The sequence below is a fragment of the Pestalotiopsis fici genome (assembly GCF_000516985.1).
Source record: "Pestalotiopsis fici W106-1 unplaced genomic scaffold PFICI_Scf_1, whole genome shotgun sequence".
In the NCBI taxonomy this organism is placed as follows: Eukaryota; Fungi; Ascomycota; class Sordariomycetes; order Amphisphaeriales; family Sporocadaceae; genus Pestalotiopsis; species Pestalotiopsis fici.
In genome coordinates this window covers 2,520,406-2,533,293 of record NW_006917091.1, presented here as the reverse complement: position 1 = coordinate 2,533,293, position 12,888 = coordinate 2,520,406, and the positions used below count along the sequence as shown (strand labels likewise).

Sequence of the window (12,888 nt, the reverse complement as noted above, 5' to 3'; positions counted from 1 at the left end):
TCCTAACCCAAGCAAGCATGCTTATTCCACTCGGTCAATTCTCGTGACTATACAAGGCCGATCAATGTCCTATGCTCTCCACCCACGGACGGTAGTATCGCGCTTGCTTGAAGGCGAAGAAGAGACACATTCGCCAGGGTTAGGGTCGGAGCTGTAGAATGGCGATGGTCAGTAAATATCTGTAGCCGACAGGGAAATTGAAGAGGATAGAGAGGGGTTCGATGCATGGAACAACTTACACAATCTCCCAGTGGCCCTCTTGCGTGGACTTTCCTCCGTATTGGCAGGCATAAGCTTCGTTGTGCAGGTACTGCTTTACAGTATCCTCGCTGATATCGTTGGGCTTGCCGTCGGTGTTCTGTGAGCAGGCGGCCAGAAATGTTAGCAATGACAAGATTGTTTTCCGGACCGATTCGGAATGGGGAGAGTCTCGAAAACTTGCCTTGACGTAGAACTTCCACTTGTTCTGGTAAGTGTCCATGGCGCACTGCTGACGTTCTTCATTGGACAAGTAGTGTCCCTTCAGTAGAGGTGCCACAGAAGAGAGAATGTCGTACTGGTTCAAGCCCTGGCCGTAATGACCATCACCTTGACCATTGCCGTCGCCCCTAGTAAAGCAACCAGCCTGGGCAGTGGCAGCGGCTGAAATGATAGCGAGAAGAGCGTTGGAGAACTGCATTTTGTTGGCGTTGTTTTAAAGGGTTGATAAAGTAGATATGTATTTGATATTTAGGAAGTTGAAAGATGATGTGCGATTGTTGTGTTAAATGTTGTTTTTGGATGTTGTGAATGATGATAGAGAAAGAAAAGATTTCAGGAGAGAACCTACGGCCTATTTATGTCTGAAAGACTGTCATTATTTCCATTCTCTACTTAGCTATATTGCGTATACCTCGTATACCTCTTTACTTGGATACTAACCTGAGAACTCAAGTTACGTAGCTGTCAAATGCTGATCGGCGTAAAGCTGGTCCTTAGCAGATCGAAAAATCCAACAGCGTCATTTGAGTCTTGCATGATGACCGTTCTGCACGATCTGAAGAAAGGAAGAGGATATGATCGCATCGATTATACTGAATATCTTGGTATCCTTGCCAGATTCCACAAGATCTACAAAGAATTGAAGAGAAAACCCAAGAATAGTATATATAACGGAAGGATTTATGGATATATAGTCGCTGGATTATACGAACTGACGATCAAAACATGTTTTTAGAAAAGGCTACAAGCACTAAAACTACAGGCATCAGATAGGCAATGATGTGTTTGGATATGCTTTATCCGACATACGTAATAGATACATTGTAGGATTTTTAGCTAAAAATATCTCATAATATTGGATATCGATGCTTTTGTAATAGCAACAAAACTTGACCCGCAGAATGATGATAGCCTTTGCCAGTGAAAGACAAGATGAGCACAGAGCCACAACAGCTAGATGCGACTTATATATAAAGCCTCATTTAAAAACTTCAAAGTAGCCTCCCCATCTGCTTCACTTAACCCGAGTTACAAAGCAATTGCAATCAATCTACTCGATATATTCTTTCATCAAATTGAAAACACATCTTCCCAATTTCTCCCAGAAACAAAATTACCGCAAATTCTTCAAAATGCGTTTCAGTCGCTTCATTTACCTACCCGCTCTGCTGAGCATCGGCATTTCGACCGCTTCCCCTACTCCCACTGCGGCGATGCTAGAAGCCAGAGCAACATGGGCCGCCATGGGTCGCAATGATGCCGAATTTGTATATGGCATGGACACTTACAAGAGGAACTATGGGAGAAACAACAATGTTTCGGCGGATGAGTACCGACAAGCAGTAGCCTGGGTCAAGGACACATTGTTTCCCAACATGGATACAACGGGGATCGAGTATAATTACAAGCAGCACCACAACAACCGATACCAGATGCCCGCACAGGACGAGGCCAACCAGGCCTATACTTTACTTGGACTTCAGCCACCGTACTGATGACTGAGCGGTGGGAAGTCGTTAGTACAGAGAGGATCAGGGTTCCGTGGTAGGCGCTCAAGGAAGGTTATAAGAAGTACGCAGTCATTCGTTTGAGGCATTAGGATTTCAGGGGATTGGAATTTAGTTGATAAAAACGTCGCTCGTTGACCTCTTCTACCTAATCCGCTTTTACCGATGGGGCGGAATGACTAGATTGCATGTGACGTCAAATGACCTCAATGTGTTGATACGATGCACAACTCGTATGTGAAGTCTGGATACAAGGCGAAGATTGTATGTGGCGTTGGTTATAACGGGGCCTTTGCCAGGGGTCAATGTCGGTGCCTGACAGGGGTAGTCAAATACTGCCTCCAAACATAATAGATCTCCTCGTGGCTATCACCAGGATTTAAGCCATGTCAAGCTTATAATTTCGTGTAACATGGATTTTAATGTCATCTAAGAGCAAATGACACGGAACTGCAGATCAGTCCAAGTTAAGTCCCGGGACATAGCGCATTATTACTAACAAGGTTCATACGACCAGCGCTGATTCAGGATTGGACAAGCTGCACTAAGTGTCAACGATGATCCATAGTTGGCAAACGCAGTGCATGCCGAGAATATTTGTTTTTACAAGATTTCAGCCGTAAACTATTAATAGTTTGCCTCGACGATCCATATCGCAAAGAAGCCATCGATGCCTACCAGGTTACAAATATAATTTTAACGCGAAGGAAGAATAAACAGAATAGAAGAGCGACGACGTCAGTAGGATTGAGCCATCGATATCTACCAGGCGATAATATGACTTCAACGTCTAAAAAAAAAGGATGAACGAACAAACGGCGACGTCAGTTTCGTCAAACCGAAAGAACAACGATTTGCTGTTCAAGTATAAATGGAGTGTCAATACCGTAGCATTATGCCACCCTTGGAGAACGGTTAATCAATCGACCAAGTCCTACAGCTATCATATAATAGCAAACAATCATCTCACTAGCTATTGTTTTATCTACACACATACGGAATCCAAGTAAACCCAGAACCCTGGATCATCATGAAGTTCCCATGCTCACTACTTCTTCTGTTTGCTCAGGCGCATGGCATGGTAAGTGTGGATAGTAACAAGAAAGCCACAATCATACAATTGACCTAGATAGGCGCTGCAGAAGCGGGACGTTGAGACGCCGTCGCCTGGACTGTTGCTCGACAGGTACACGCAAAGTGGACTCGAATTCCACCAGTGGGTAGAGCGAATGATCGACGAAGGTCACCTCTACCCACCCAGCGTCGCCAGCGGCGATGGCCTCATCTTTCTTCGCGATGAGAACGAGAGCTGGACCGTCAAGCTCAAGAACATAGCGTGCAAGCAAGTCCACGGCAACCGCGACACGCTGACCAAGGCGCAGTCGCACTTCTGCGGTTGGGTGCAGAAGATTGAGCAGATCAAGGCCAAGGAGATGGAGGAGGACGTGACCAACGTGCTGTGCGACGATGGCGTCATCTGCCGGCTAGGCGTCCGCACGGCCTTTGACTTTCTCAAGGTCTTCCCGGACAACGTGCAAGACATTACCAATGCCTGCAACGAGATGTTTGACCAGCTGCACTCGGCATGTCCCGACGGAGGCGGCGTAGCAGACACCGAAGTTATGGACACGCAGGGGAATATTAAGGAGTCAGGCCAGGTTGAGGCTTCATTCTCTCATGATAATGTGGGTGAATGTAGCCCTAGCCAAACGCGTCAATGCCACGAGCACGAATTGTGAGGAAAGCACATGTTTAGAAGGAGCTAGAATAGATGGAATATTGCTTTATCTTTTTTGAAAATAGTGTTCGTCAGGTTCCAGGCTGAAGGGAAGCTGAATCATCTTCCCATATTAATCAGATTCACCGCGTGCAATTACCTAAACTTGCAGGAAATTGTATGGTAGCTGTCTTTGAAACCCGTATCTTAGCAGCTGACGGCATTCCTTTCTTGACGGTTAGAACCTGCTCAAAGCTCTCGTACAGACTCATAGACAAAGTAGAAAATAATCCATAATCTGGTTAAAAGTTGTGTTGTTGCTCGGTCCAATGTCACCATTGGGTCCCGAACCCGAGAGTAACCCACCAAGATGAACTCGAAGGGAACCTAGTCTAAGTGGTGTTCCAAGTTGAAATGCTGCACGATATTATAAGTAGAATATGTCGAAGATTAAACACAAGCCAATGGCATAATATCAAAACGAATTCAACTTATCTCCTCCGAGAAACCAAAATGAAAGCATGCGACAGCTCCCTCGTGCCATGCCAAGCTTCATGGCCGCGTATTGCGGTCAGAAAACAACAAAATATTTGAATGATTATGCGTATAATGTATCAAAATACTCGACCAAATTGTCACATACGACCATAGCTCTTAGAAAACTCGGCATCCCGTCCGCTCTGCCCTAGATAAACTGAGAAGCGCCGGATTAGTACTCAGATCGGTGACGGCTGGGGAATCCCCGGTGTTGTATGTTTTTTAATTTTTGGATGGCATCCCACACTGCATGTTAGGCTGTATGTTTTGTCTTTGACTTATATCCATAATTTTACGGGCACTCTCCGTCAAGGTCAGAGTTGTAGAGTTGTCGGTATCTATCGCATCTGTTGGATTTGCGGGGAGAAATGATATAGTGGAGCGCTCACACTCTAGGCCGTCAATTCCCCAGCCTGTCGTGATATCCAAAACGACGTAATCAAAAACGTACGACATCAAGTAATATCGGAATATCTCCCTATTCGCGACGATGTTTTGAACTTGCACCACACTAATTCAGACTGCCAAGATGTCAAACCCCCAAATCTATACGGTTGGCTGGAATAGCGCCGTCGAAACCGAGCTTGTCGCCGCAGCCGCATTCTCCGACGAGGACTGATTAATACTTCAACCATTGAAAACATGCTATACTTCCTCACAAGGCAGTTATCGTAGCCTCCAACCCCTTGAACTTAAGGCTCGGCATTGAAACATGGTAATCATGAACAAATGCCACATCGCTCGCCTCAGTCTTCCACAATCTCATATCAAAGCCCTGAACCAGCGCTGCAGTCACCAGATACATCTCGGCACGAGCCAGCTCGATGCCAAGGCACTTTCTGCTGCCTTTGCCAAATGACATCTGGTATTTATGGAGCTTGCGGCCCTCTTCACCGAGCCAGCGTTCCGGATCGAAGGCGAATGGGTCCGGGAAAACAGTCGGTGCGGTATGGGCGCTTAAGGTAGTTGTGCTCATGGGAGTACCGGCGGGAATCCTGAAGGACTTTCCGATGTTCGAAGAGTGAGCTGCATAAGATGTAGGAGTGTATATAAGTGTTTCTCGAGCGATACGTGCTGTTCTGGCCGTGACACCGAAGGAGAGACGGTGAGCTTCCTCGATGACGGCGGTGAGATATGGCAGTCGCTCAAGTTGGGTCCACGACGCTGACCGTGTGACGGTGTTGAGTTCTTCCCGCAGCTTGCTCATGATATGTGCATTGGCCAGCAGGTGGTAGAATATCATGTTGAGGGACTTGGCTGGTGATTCAGTTCCCGCGAGAACGAGAAGTGCACCTTCTTGCTCAAGCCGGAGTAAAGCCTTCTCTGGTGAGGGCAAAATAGGATTGTCGAGCACAGAATAATATACAGATTTTGCAATCGACGAATCATTAGAGGCCCGAGAAGCCTTAGCTTTGATGATGCCTACTAGTTCGGCTCGGACTCGCTGCGGGTTTTGTATTAGAACACCATGCCAATAAGTTTCAGGGCAACGCATACATCAAATAGGTCTAGCATATCAAGCAATCCAGGTGGCATGATAGACCTGCTGACGGATTTCGGGAGAGATTCTAGGAAGTCGGGAATGAACGGGAAGTGCTTGTTGAGATTAATTCCAGTCATGAGCTGGTAGCTGTTATGGCGTAAAGTGGCGGCTTTCTGTTCATCCGAAAGGACGTCTGTTCTCTGAGAGAACAAGAAGTTGTTGACAACACTAGCCTCTGTTAGGATCAATATTCGTCCAAATTCGAAGGGATCTTACTCATTAGAGAAGGCGAAGAAGACATCCGAAAGATTGACTGGCGTCTGTTCGGAGGCATGTTTCAAAAGTGATTGACAAAGCTGTTGGACTTTCTCGGTAATTGTCGGCTCAAGCAAGACCACATTGCGTTTGCTGAAGAATGGAGACAGGGCTTCACGTCGTCTGCGATGGACTTCAAGACTGGGAGTAGTGCCAACGCCACCGGGAACCCGCAAAGTCCTCAGTTGGTACTCATACTTGTCTCTCGGGGACGAAGAAGGGGCATAAATGGTGTCGAGGAATCCAACATCAGAGATGTGAATCTCGTCCGGTGTGACCCGGATGATTGGTCCTGCCGGGTAGATCAGTGACGCTGCGCTGTGGACCATCCGTGTGCACTTATTGGCTGACCGTATTGTTTGTGCAGCTCCTGGATTTTGAAGACATATTGGCCAGATTGAATGGCGTCGAAATAGAATTCATACCACCAGGTGAGAGCCGCAAGTTTCGGGCCAGGAATATGAGCCAAGGGGTGAAGGAACAAACGTCGTATGGCACCTCCGATCGTCAGCAGAGCGGCCAAAAGCACTGTCGTCAGAAAGATTTGAAGGACAGCCATGGCAAGTTCTACGCCACACGAATGGGATAGGAGACAAGACGAGAAGGTAAGAAGAAGCGGAGTAGATGTTGACGATGAAAGTCAAAGTTGGGAGGCGCGGGCGAGACGGGGCTATTGGTTGTTTGTATGCAAGCAATGTACCTAGTACAAGGATTACTATACAGGGTATAAGGATTACTTATACATATAGCCGAATAATCCTCCCACTAGGTACATTTCTTGCATACAAACAACCAACATGCACAGGAGGCACAGCAGCGCGGTAGGATATGGCACTCCAGCAAGCTTGAATATGTGCCTCGCCTCAGTCGACGTTATGTTACCCGCAAACCCACAACACAGGACCAAAAGCCGAACGCCGCTTGCGCCTCAGACCTACATATACTTTTGGCTTTCACGCCTTGATGCCATGTACGTGAACATAAATCTAATCGGGATATCCTAGTTAGGTAGTTGCTGTGTTATTTCCAGATGAACTCTAAGATAGAAAGGCTTGAGCCTGGGGGCTGCTGCACATCTTTAAGAACAAACTTTGCGTCAGCCTGTTGGAATAGAGCCTTCCATTCGTCCAGATCGCGCTCCTTTGCATTTCCAATTTCCAGCATCGTGAGGTCCATAGCCATGATGATGAGAAACACGGGCCATTAGTGACAATTGTTTAATGCTGCTGGATGTTTTCCACTTACCTCAGTTTACGCTCAGCAGCATTGGGAATCACGCAAGGAGGTGGCATCACAAAGTCCATCACCAGGACCCGGGAGCCCGACTTGAGCGCCGGCACTAAAGCCTTCAGGATCTTGATGCAATGCTTATCTGGCCAGTTGTGAAGAATCCGCCGATAGATGTACACACTGGCCCCTTTGACTGGTTGCTCCTCAAAAAAGTCATATGGCATGAAGCGGACATTGAGCCCAACCTGCTTCTGTGAGTTTGCAACAACTCCGGGTAGCTCTTGGACAACTAGGTTCAGGTCTGGGAACTTGCGTGCTATGGCGAAAGCCGTATCGCCATGAGATCCTCCGACATCAACGACAGTGCCACAACCATGTGAGGCCCAAGAATAATGATCGGCCAGGTGGTCCAGGGAATACCCAGGGCCGGTGGTGAAGAAGCTCATTGCGCCTCCGAAACGGCGTGCTCGAGCCGGATCCTTTGAGAGCGCATTGTAAAAAACTTCTTTCGTCCCGTTGGCCACGTTGAACCCCTAAGACTTCAGCTCAACATGGACTCATGAGTCATGACTGATCAAGGGGTGTATCCACCTACCGTCTGATCCGGTTCGTCCGCCGACGGCCATTGTTTCAAGGCGTCTACCACCTTTTGAGCGGATGGCCACATGTCATCCACGTTGGAACCGACCCAGTCGGCCATTGCCCCATCCTCGGCAATCTGCCTCGAAGCTGCAGAGTGCACAATGGTACCGGGCTGTGGCTCCTGGAAAATCCGAAAAGCAATTCCGAATCGAAGGATGCGGCAGACAGCGTCGCAGTTGACACCGATCGATGCTGCCAGTTCTTTGTAAGTGATTCCTCCCAAGATGGGGACATTCTTGGCGACATCAAAATGATAAATGAATTTCAGATAGAGTAGTTAGTTGATTGTGCTGTCTGGCGTCAATACTACTCGTTTCCATAATTGTTAAACCAATGCGCGCACCTCATGGTTGAAAAGCAGATTTCGCGGACCTTGAAGAAGATCATTGAGCTCTCGTGTTGCTGCAAGGACCTGGGCACGCGATGCCTCGATCTCAGGTGGGAGGTCCAAGTTGTTGGGACCATCTGCGTCAAAGCTGGGCTGCGGCAGGTTGTTCTTTGAGAGATATTCGTCAACTAGACGAGAGTGGGTAGCTATAGCTTCTGACAGCTGGGCAATTCTACTTTGTGAGGATGACATGGTGTGCTATTGAGTTTTGCAGTGTTTTGTCTAAGAGGGTTGTTGTCTCTGGAAAATCTGTCCCAAGCAGGGTCCCTTGTGTAGGTGTTTTACTAGTAGATGAGATCTGACCGAAGCGCGCGTCCTGTTGGTAATTCTGGTTCTCACAGTGCTGCATGGTACCCAATCACACCTCACTGATGTCTGGCATCTGCTTTGGCGTCGGAGACTGCATAGTCTGGTCATGGTAGCTCGGTCATGGGACTACATATCCGAGGAATATTTCCAATGCATACGGACATGAATTGAAGTAATAGCACCTATTCAGCTATCTCCCTACTAATGGGAGTGTTGATCTATTCGTCGGCATATTCTCGTCTTCAGCTGAAGCTTGCGGGGCGCTAAGCGCTGGAGTCGGGGTCGAACCCAGCAAGCACATCGCGCGCGGCGTCTTGGGCCCCCCCACACAGCGCCCCAATAAATCGGTCATCTTTAGGTACATGGGTATCTGAAAGAGTGCCAACGAGCGAATCTCGAACCACTCCGACCTTCTGCGTGGCGACGCGGGTTGGCTCCGCCTTGAATGCTCTCCATGCACCGAGCCGGGCTCACAAGTTCTACAGTGACCTGTAGCATCGCCAAGTCTAGCGGTTGGTGAACAGGGGTGATGTTTGTGCTTGCGTTACATAATATGTCATGTAGGTATGCAGTTGGTTGCGTTTTGAATCGTCTCTCCGACGTTGCAAAGAGCCATGAAAGCCACGGCATGATGGCTAAGGCTCAACAACTACGGCATGTAAAATAATACTTTAATCAAACCTGGAGCACATTCTCCTGCATTCAGGGTTCGGGAGGCCATCCGTCTCGATGGACTATGAAGAGCCTCCCTTGTCGGGCATCTTCGCGACTTAACACATCGTGTTTGGCTTGCTTGCTTCATTTTAGCAATAAATTTCATTTAATAATCACAACAGTCTAAATTTAAATTTCAAATTTTCCAGCTTTTACAGACACATTGCGAGAATACTGTCTATATAACACACACGCCCATACTACATCATTATCTTCACTATTCCCAAAATCTGCGCGTCTTCCACGATCCATTTACGGCCGCTCGCCAATTTCTGCTCGAGATCTTGGCCATTTTTTCAGATGTTAGTGCTTGCTTTGCCATTGACGGCGCTTCGCTGACTTGGTCTTCGCTCGGAAGTCCTATCGTTAGCATAACCAGAGCCAAAGCCTGGGTCGCCTGACTTCCCTCCGACATGTCCTGGCCGAATACTTGCCGTTCAGGTACAAATCGACCTGCCATGGCGTCTTCAATTGGAACATTCCCTCCCTTGGCCCACCAAAGGGCATTGTCGTTGTACATTTGGCGGATTGACTGCTCCGCTCGTGGATCGAGTGACGTCAAGTCAGCTCCGTGCCGGACCAGACAGAAGACGACCGGCCAAATACAGTTCACGAGAGCGTAGTCCAGAAGTGTCATCTCGACCACTTCCTTGACCCTTCCACTGGTGAGCTTGACCTTGCTTATGCTGCTTGAACCAGCCCAGGCGTAATCAAGAGGTGTCATCTCGACTTCTTCCTGGACTCTCTTCCGGACGATATTGACTTTGTTTCTGCTGTTGATCAGATCTGAACCAGCCCAGGAAAGTAACAAGTCCAGATGCGACATGGCCTCTGTGTACGAAGAGTCCCCTTTAGGACAAGGATTTCTGATACCCTTGCGCTTTTTGCACCGTTTGCATAATTTGCGATATGGGTGTTCGTGATTAGTTACCAGGCAGTGCTCGGCCATTCGCCAGAACTCAATTTCTTGGAAAATAAATTCGGGCAAAATCCTGCATCCGTTTGCAAGCATATATGTCATGAGTTTGCTCGAATGAATGGAGTGTTGAAGCACCTGAGACATAATAAAGTCACAGCCTTCGCGATACTTTTGTTCAACGTCTGCCTCCTCGAGGGTGAGTGCATTGCAGATGGAAGTGGTGAATTCTGCGTGGAGTGCCATGGTAAACTCAACATATCCAAAATTGTGGGAATACACTTCAGGTCTCCGTAATTGCGATCCGGCATAAACCTCGAATACTGGTTGAGCGAGATTTGGCAGACTCTCAAGCGTGTGCAAACCTTGGAGAACTTGTTGTCGTAGAAGAAAAATTGCGCTTTGTGGATAGCCCGCTTGTATCGAGTATTTTATCGGGTCGAAAGCTAGCTTTGGCCTACCAGGATATTCCGGGTCAAGATACCTACCGGTCTTGCTTTCAATATCCAGACCTCTGTTGATAAGGTACTCAAGTATCTTGGTGTCTCGATCCTTGCCTTTTGTGATTGCAGTCTTAAGCAGCCGATTTCTTTCCGCCTCCGGTGCGCTTCCAATATCCATACCGCTGTTGATAAGCATCTCCAGTAGCTTGGGGTCTTCATCATCGCCTCCTATGACTGCATACTCAAGCAGCTGGTATCTTCTCGCCTCTGTTGCATATGACTCCGGCGCTCGTTCTAGCAGAAGACTGACTAATTCCGGGTTGTCCTTCCAAATACTTCTACACAGGTGTTCGTGATCCACGTAATGACCTGCTTCTAGGAGAACGTGCACGATATCTTTGCTTATGGGGAACTCATCCAGAGCGGACAGAAGGGGGCATATTAACCCTTCCCAGTGTTTGTTGACTTCCTCTACTGTTGCAGTAGATTTTAGGATTTTAACGCCCCGGTCCAAAAGCAATTGGACTGCTGCTTTGTTGTGGTGATGGATTGCCTTGACAAGTAAGGAGGGTTCGACGCTGGAGATGATTGTCTCTTCCTCGAGGCACTGAGGATAATTCGTCACATGCAGATCCAGTATCCACTCGAGAATATCTTTGTCAAAAGTTCTCTCTATTGCCATCTCTAGTGTTGTTAGAGGCTTCGCATCCCAACTCCTGTATCTCCACAGGTCCTCCAAGGGCTGAATCACGATCCATAACTTTGCAGATCGTACGTGAACAAAATCTTTACCCAAAGCTAGCATACAATGCTTACAGCTACTCACGAAAGCTGCAACATCTTCAGGTTCCTCGATATATTGGACAATGTCGTGAAGAAGCTCGGTCGGCAGGCGCAAAAAGGGCGCCGTTGCTGTCATCGCGCTTGCTTGATCCGTGGCCTTGGTGGTGTTCATTTGATATTGTTCGTTTTAGGAGTTTTGATTGATGTATTTCTGCAAAACTTCTCTGTGGCTCATCAGACCAATGTCCAAAATATATAGCCGGCAACCACTGCCATTGCTAAATAATCATGGACCTTGTTCGTGACAAAACTCTTGTTTGCATTGATAACAATGTTCTTGTTCTCAGCGCTCGTCTTTGTTCCGGACTCTCTTGTTAGGTAACAAGGCACCACACTAGGTACTAGTACCTAATTTCCCCCGCCCTCTTTCATACATCACTTTTGCGACGTTTGCCACAATTCAGATTGAGAGGATCACCAACGCCTGATCATCATCATCAGTCTCGTGGCCTGTAGCTAGATTACCTAATCGTTTCCATCAAACCTTCGTTTTCCGTTGTTTCCGTAAAGTCACTGCTACTTACCATCAAGGCACTGGCCCTACATCTCTTGTGTTTTTTTAACCATTTAAACGGTTTGTCATTTGTATAATGCATAATGCATATATGGATATAGTAAGTAGAAATCGATCTTTTGTGCTTAATAGGGAAGAAATGAAAAAAAATTGTCACAACGCAGACCAATATATGGGAGTGGATAATAATGATGATGTTCCACAGGGACCTACAAAAAAGGTAGCTAGAACTGGAATTTATCATTATAATGAAACGTTCTTTGTTTCCAAAGAGCTCCACATAGACGCCTTGATAGAGGTAAGACGACAAACAAAGTTTTTATCACTGTCAATTGGCGGATTGCAGGTTTCCTATGCTTCGAAATCGCTTGTCAGTTTCCATCTCGACCGTTTGTGGTGCAGGACTTTGAACCTGTTGTCGCCAGTGCCAAGAAAGAGGCACCAGGGGAACAAGAATCCTGTGAAATCACAGTACACGATTTCCTGGCTGAGCAGCCCGTCCGCGATGCCGACATGTACTTCTTCCACCGAACCCTGCACAATTGATTTGATGCGTACTCCATTAAAATCCTCCGCAATTGGATTCCAGCTTTGAGACAAGGAGCCACGATCGCCTCCAACCACAATTATTTTTATCTCAGCTGGGATTGATGAGAAATGTCTCGTATAAAAGTCCAGCACGTCTTCGAGTGCTTATGAATTTGCGTGTAAAGGTCCATGGGCTTGGCCATGGCTGAGCTCCAGGACTCCCATGAGCGTGAGCCTGAGGACGGGGAGAAACTTTTCCTTTTTCTATTTTTTTTTCTTGGGGGTTTGGGAAGGGGGGGGGGGGGGGGGAAGAAGAAGGAA

General features: G+C 47.4%; 6 protein-coding genes across 6 annotated transcripts; 2 read left to right on the top strand and 4 right to left on the bottom strand.

The window, feature by feature from the left end:
- Positions 1-69: 69 nt before the first annotated feature.
- Positions 70-679, bottom strand: PFICI_00767 (uncharacterized protein; the record flags this gene model as incomplete). The annotated part of the gene is made up of 2 exons (XM_007829348.1): positions 70-151; positions 240-679. The coding sequence occupies 2 exons, from the start codon at positions 677-679 to the stop codon at positions 70-72; spliced, it is 522 nt and encodes a 173-aa protein (XP_007827539.1).
- A 934-nt stretch (positions 680-1,613) lies between these two features.
- On the top strand, positions 1,614-1,976 carry PFICI_00766 (uncharacterized protein; the record flags this gene model as incomplete). The annotated part of the gene is made up of 1 exon (XM_007829347.1): positions 1,614-1,976. One exon carries the CDS (start codon positions 1,614-1,616, stop codon positions 1,974-1,976), a length of 363 nt encoding a protein of 120 aa, XP_007827538.1.
- A 1,042-nt stretch (positions 1,977-3,018) lies between these two features.
- On the top strand, positions 3,019-3,727 carry PFICI_00765 (uncharacterized protein; the record flags this gene model as incomplete). The annotated part of the gene is made up of 2 exons (XM_007829346.1): positions 3,019-3,069; positions 3,122-3,727. The coding sequence occupies 2 exons, from the start codon at positions 3,019-3,021 to the stop codon at positions 3,725-3,727; spliced, it is 657 nt and encodes a 218-aa protein (XP_007827537.1).
- Positions 3,728-4,897: 1,170 nt separating this feature from the next.
- PFICI_00764 (uncharacterized protein) lies at positions 4,898-6,599 on the bottom strand (the record flags this gene model as incomplete). The annotated part of the gene is made up of 4 exons (XM_007829345.1): positions 4,898-5,686; positions 5,740-5,953; positions 6,002-6,332; positions 6,392-6,599. The coding sequence occupies 4 exons, from the start codon at positions 6,597-6,599 to the stop codon at positions 4,898-4,900; spliced, it is 1,542 nt and encodes a 513-aa protein (XP_007827536.1).
- A 682-nt stretch (positions 6,600-7,281) lies between these two features.
- PFICI_00763 (uncharacterized protein) lies at positions 7,282-8,492 on the bottom strand (the record flags this gene model as incomplete). The annotated part of the gene is made up of 3 exons (XM_007829344.1): positions 7,282-7,803; positions 7,866-8,147; positions 8,256-8,492. The coding sequence occupies 3 exons, from the start codon at positions 8,490-8,492 to the stop codon at positions 7,282-7,284; spliced, it is 1,041 nt and encodes a 346-aa protein (XP_007827535.1).
- A 1,048-nt stretch (positions 8,493-9,540) lies between these two features.
- On the bottom strand, positions 9,541-11,637 carry PFICI_00762 (uncharacterized protein; the record flags this gene model as incomplete). The annotated part of the gene is made up of 1 exon (XM_007829343.1): positions 9,541-11,637. One exon carries the CDS (start codon positions 11,635-11,637, stop codon positions 9,541-9,543), a length of 2,097 nt encoding a protein of 698 aa, XP_007827534.1.
- Between the last annotated feature and the right edge of the window lie 1,251 nt (positions 11,638-12,888).